Here is a 6,000-nt window from a genome sequence, read left to right on the forward strand (position 1 = left end):
GCCTACTACTTAACAATTTAGTATCACAAATAAAAGATAGCAACAGAACTTTTTACACATGCAAGTGACAAAATCTCACAAGTCAAATGGGGAAGCAGGAATGCAGATACAAAATATAATGCTATCATCTCAGTCTTAAAACATTAACAAACAACATTAATCTAAGTTAATTAGAAGTAGATTAGTGCAAAAAGTACAAAACAATCAAAATTAGTTTTATATTTTTAACTTTGGATGCTGTGAATTTATTTAATTTAACTATTGACATCCACATTTTTGCAGAGATACTTTAAAGAAATCTTGAAATTAGAAATAGGATCCACAAGAAACAAAAAAAAACATGAGAAAAGGGCAAGCAAAGTTCAATTAGTACTGAGTTATAACATATGCTGAAAACATTTCCATATGACAAGTATACCAATGTAAACCAATTTAACACATGGATTATCATTTTGAAAAAACTGCTCATTTTTAATATTACAGATACAATATACAGGAAGAAAGCAACGGTGAGGATGCCAGCAAAAGCCTGAGAAAAATAATGTATCCTTATTACCATTGTCCAACCAGTACTTCATGTAGGCCATAGGAGTTTCGGCTACTGACAAATTCCACCCCAAATCTCCATACACGGATATGTCAACGCCAGCCAGTTTGCCAGCATGATCATACCCAACCTGGAGCAACCAAACCAGGCAACAACGGGGTATGGACAGATGAAGAATGTGGTAGGAAAAGTAGAGGGGAGGGGAGTATTTAATTTGTCTTTAAATGAGAATACATGACTTTGGTCTAATCATTCACATGGAGGTTACAATAAAAAAGAGAGTACTGATAAAAACATTTGGAAAAAGTGGATTCAAAGGTCATTCCGTTTTAAATGAAGTTGTCATACTTTCTATAACATGATGTAAAAGAGACAAGTAATTATGTCAGGGACAAAAGCATATGCCAAAAAAGACAGCAAAGGCATGACATCATGTTGAAGTCGCAACAAAAAATACTCACTTTCCTCTTCCACTATCCTGTAGTATGGCTTCGCTGAATATTTTGAGACCAGCTTCTTCCATGCCTCACCAATTTGGCTTTCAAAAGTGTCATTCAGCTCAAGAATAGTCCATTTTTTAATTTTGTCTTTTCATCTCCTTCCTCTGTCTTTCTTTGAAAACTTGCTCCTAGGGCTGTACCTTGCAAGAAAGTCTTTGCCAGTTTTGATGTTTGTATCCTGTGCTTGCATCATATTAAATTCTGTCTTTTCCAGATATATAGCAGGACCTCCTACAAAAGTAATACGATCTCTGTAAAGGATGCCAGGGATATTTTTAAAAATGTTTCATCGCCACAGCCTGTATCCTTCTCATAATATTGCTATCAATTCTCATGACTCGCATCATATATGTAGTAATACTAACATGACCAGGAAACACATCAGTCTGATCTTTGAAATCTGGCAATGGTCTTCTCTTTCCAGATGATCTCCACTTCTGTCGTTGCAACAAAGATTTGGGTCATCCGAGAGAGTACTTCAGATTGTTCAGCTGACAAAACGGCGCTATTGTGGACAGCCTCACATTTCTCAGAGTTCACATTTACGTCAGAGTCAGAGCTGTAACCATTGGTGCTGTTCATCATCAATTTGGTCTTTTCTATAGGTGGTTGTTGTAACGAAAGTCAACTAGCTCATTGTATTTGTTCTGCCATGTTGCAGACCTCATCAGCAAAACTCACATTTTTCATTTGTAAATATTTGAATGCCAATGGCACAATTCAAATCATATAAGAGGCCGGCTGCTTTAGCGTTGCCAGTTAAGGGCAAAACTGAATGAATGGTACCCAAAGCAGCAGGCAGTTGTACTCGTAGATACTCTGCAACACAATTTTCCCACATAGAAATCCAACTCGTCCTCTGCATGCAACAGAAATGAGCCGTAAACCTTGCTTTCAGTTCATAATTGGGCTGCTTCGTTTTTGGTAGCCTACTCCAGGCAATAACTGAGCCAGAATGAATACAGATTTGTTTGTCCTTACAGCAGTGTGTCTTGGACGATGTTGCATGACAAAGTCCCTCCAACAGATAGATTATGAGCTCACAAAGCAAATCTGTCGTCCTATAATTTTTTTATTTCCACAAACAAGTTGTTTTCTCCTCATCTTCCTACATCAACCATAACTATCATTTAAGAAACAAAGACCAAGCAAATCAAATAGAACAACATGCCCCTTCACAAACACACACACCAATATAAGAAATGAAAGAAGGATGGGAAAGGACGGAAAAGCATGAAAAGAAAAACACATAAGTCTTCTATTCTCTTATTGTCTACATCCTGAGGCAGTCACTGCTGTTTAAAATAAAATAAAGGTCAGTACACCATCAAAGATGTGCCACTCTCAAACACCAGCTTTATTTCAATACCTTGTACCTAGAATTGCTGAAGTGGAAAGGCTACCAAAAAGGTAAAAATATGGACAAGATAAATCTTTTGAAAATAATTTAGCTTTTAAGCTGACCCAATCAAAATTCGTATTGTACTGAAAATACCTTAACAAAGGCAGGACTATCAACAATTTGCTGGCTGTTTCAATCTTTGACTAAGCTTTTTCTAAAAATTATGAATCCATGGGAAAAGATGTTGTCTTTCATTAAGTTTCAAGAATCATTAGCAACATTCTGCAGGATGCTTTATGATTTAAGAGAAAAAGGCACAAACATGAGAAAGGAATAAAGAGGGGTGGGATTTGTTTTCGATAATGTGTCATGAATGTGATATTAGGTAGGATATTAATTGACCCCCATTGGAGAAAAGCAGACCTGTCAAGAAAATAACCATTATGAAAACTACAAAGCTTGTACCCAAAATAGTGATTCAAATAACGAGGGAAAAATGTATGGAAACGTCTTCACAAGTATAAAGATTACTTTTTGGATAACGGGATGTAAAAATTAGGATTAAATCTGGGAGAAAAAACCCCCTTGAAATGTCTTCGTAAGTTATTAAATGACATTATTGATTTTATCCTTCTTAACATCCTTATAAAAGATTTTTGGCTGAAAAGTATATCCTAACTGGGCTTAATTGCATAAAAGTAGCTTCAAAGAAGTTGCTAGAATCTTCCATCATCCATCTTACATTAGTAATGAATGAGGCCAAAATCATTTTAAGACTAGTGTCAACAAAAACCATCAAAAGTAAAAAAAAATATCAGTACAATATTGGCAGTACAGGATTGAGCTTTACGACAAAAAACCCACCATCCGTATCAACCCTTTGAACCACTACCAGCCCTCCCCCAAGCCAACTGGACCTGAGCATCTAAACTGGTAAGTAGACATTACTGCATGCTTAGGCACGGCCACAGGTCCACTGGGTTACGGTTCCACAGGTCCTTTAGCAGTAGTATTTCCTTTTTAATATTTGATTTGCTAAACTTTTTTGAAAGTTAAATATAAGCATGGTAAAGTTCTCAATCTAACCAAAAGTAATTATGAAAATGCTATAAAAAATTCTTAGGTTATTCTATATTGTGTAATAAGATATCGTACTTACATTTTGTCTTTATTGATTACAGATATTTTAATTTGGGGCATTTCTAATTTTGTGATTCAGAAAATTCCAACATACTACTGGATTTCAGATACAGTAAAATTCAAATAATCATGAAACTGAATTTTCTTATACAATGCATTTAAACAGTTTTCTACTTAGCAGACATCATGAATTTCGTGCTTCTTGTTCTTACTTCTTGAGCATGAACCTAAACTTGCATTAAAAAATAATCAAGATATATTGTAGTTAAAGACATGTTGACAAAATATGGTGATGATGGCCTGAGATGGTGTGAAAATGATGAGGATGAGGATGAGGATGAAGATGATGGCAGTGGCAATAATACTAGTCACTATTACTTACCTCTGTGATAATCTACCTCAAACTGTTTGGTTTAGTTGAGAGTTAGTTCACAGTAATTAAACACAAAAACGACCACATATCACAAGGAACAGATTCGGGTAAAGAAGCTTAAAAAGAAGTAGAAAGAATCCATCATGTCAGAGGAGCTTCTCTCTCCTCCCTCCCTCCCCCCCAACCCCTCCATAAAGATCTGGACAAAGGTCAGTATTTAAAAAAAAGTGTAACCCTTTTCTCATCACATACCTCATACTCGGCATAATATGGTGTACGCTTCCCCAGCATTTTCATGTTGGTATGGATGTCCAAATGCAGCTTCACAGGCCTGAAAGGATATGTAAATCAACGTGTAAAACAAGATTTAAAACTCTTGCCAATAGCAAAATATTTCTGTTTCAAGTAAAACACCTTCTCTAGTCTTCATAGAAAATGTTTATCCGCGGAATATGTTATTATATATCACACGGTTTCCCCATTTTCAATTCACTAAAACGCTTTTCTTATCATACGATGAAGTGAAGTTAAATCTGCCACTGACAATGATGATCTCCATTACTGTCACCATGTACCCTACCTTGGTGCAGACAAACAAAGTTCTCCGTTTCACTTTAGTCAAACGGGTTTCTTCTGTCTTATAGCGTGACTGTTTAATGCCTCTTCTGATATGTGTATATCTTAGATTATAATAAAGGCAAACTATTATGTGCCACCTTGAGACACAGACATTTTGAGGTATTGCATTGCTGGTTGGGTTGAGTTATAAAGTCATGACAAATGAGTATGAAAATGGCAATATTTCACCTGAAATGGAATACTTTTTGTTTTAGTAAGAATTTTAGAGCGCTTGCAACACAAATCAGTCATGTAAGTGCCAAAGATTTGAGGGGTTGCTACGAGAGAGGTATAAAGATAAAGATGGTAGATGTTTGATAGGATAGAAGGAGCAAACAACACCAGAGCACCTGCTCACTACCCATGAAATGGAATAGGACAATAGAAAAAAAGACAAGAGATAAAAGAAATTACACCAGAACACATCCGTCAACCACCCTCTGGGCCAAGTGACTCACCTCTGGGTGACATAAGAAGCCAAAGCCGCCAGTCCCGACACCAAGAAGTTCTGACTGATCTTGCCTCCAAAGCCTCCGCCTAAGCGCTGGTTCTCCACTGTCACACTGAGGAAAAGTGTACGATTTGGGGAAAACAGAATGACTGCTTAGTGTAGTACTCCGCCATACGCCAGTTTGAAAAGTGATGTATGACAAAGTTTTACTCTGAGCAGTGGAGAAAAACACTGACAACAGAACAGTCATTCAGAGCAAAGGGAGCGCGAGACACCGAAAAAAGCATCACAGTGAGAGTAATCAAGTAGGACCTTCAAGGAGCATCGTCCAAGCACCCATGACAGCCAAATGAGGTGAGCTAATAAATGTTTGTTCAAAAGGAGGAAACACTGATCGGAAAGATTTAAGTTAGATACAAGAACAGCATGAAAAGATTGAGTCAACAAAGTAAAAAAATTAAGTCAAGAACACAACAACATTATATTATTTTTAAAAGTTTTGTCAATAACCCAACAAGACAACATCAACAACACAAAAAGATTATGCCCCTAATGCAAAAGGATTGCACTAACAACACAAAAAAGTATGCTACCAGTACAAAAAGATCACATCAAGAACACAATCAGGCAATGCCAACAACACACATAACTCACGTAGACTCTGGCAATCCCAAGACTTGTGCTACGGTGCCCAGCACACCATCAATCCACTGTGAAGTAGCAACGACGTTCATACCTCCAAGGTCAGAGGGCGTGCAAAAAGAAGCTTGAGACTCCATGTGAAAATGGTACTGATCACCACAAGCAATGCCACCACTAACCTTCAGAGGAGCCTTAGCAATGGCTCCTGTGGAATGTAATAATATCAATAATAATAATAATAATAGTAATAGCACAGGTACATGTCTTCACTGTTATTCCACAATTATTACCCGTATTACCTGTCCTGGGCAACTACGTCATTGCACACCGGACAGGTCAATAAGTGCTCAGTTCCCCCCCGCACCAAAGCCCGCAAGGTATCCATAC

General features: G+C 37.1%; 1 protein-coding gene across 3 annotated transcripts in view; it reads right to left on the minus strand.

The window, feature by feature from the left end:
- The window catches only part of LOC101852648 (xanthine dehydrogenase 1), a 65,205-nt gene that overhangs the window by 21,528 nt on the left and 37,677 nt on the right, over positions 1-6,000 (minus strand). For 2 of the 3 annotated variants that reach the window (XM_005106544.3, XM_005106543.3), the window contains exons 20-22: positions 5,626-5,818; positions 4,979-5,083; positions 4,155-4,233 (exon numbers count right to left, since the gene is read on the minus strand). In XM_005106544.3, the coding sequence (XP_005106601.1) occupies positions 4,155-4,233; positions 4,979-5,083; positions 5,626-5,818 (377 nt within the window). Of the gene's footprint in view, positions 1-556; positions 678-4,154; positions 4,234-4,978; positions 5,084-5,625; positions 5,819-6,000 lie in introns of all 3 variants that reach the window. The other variant, XM_005106542.3, reaches the window with a different exon arrangement.

The sequence above is a fragment of the Aplysia californica genome, unplaced genomic scaffold (genome assembly GCF_000002075.1).
Source record: "Aplysia californica isolate F4 #8 unplaced genomic scaffold, AplCal3.0 scaffold00542, whole genome shotgun sequence".
NCBI classification, from domain to species: Eukaryota; Metazoa; Mollusca; class Gastropoda; order Aplysiida; family Aplysiidae; genus Aplysia; species Aplysia californica.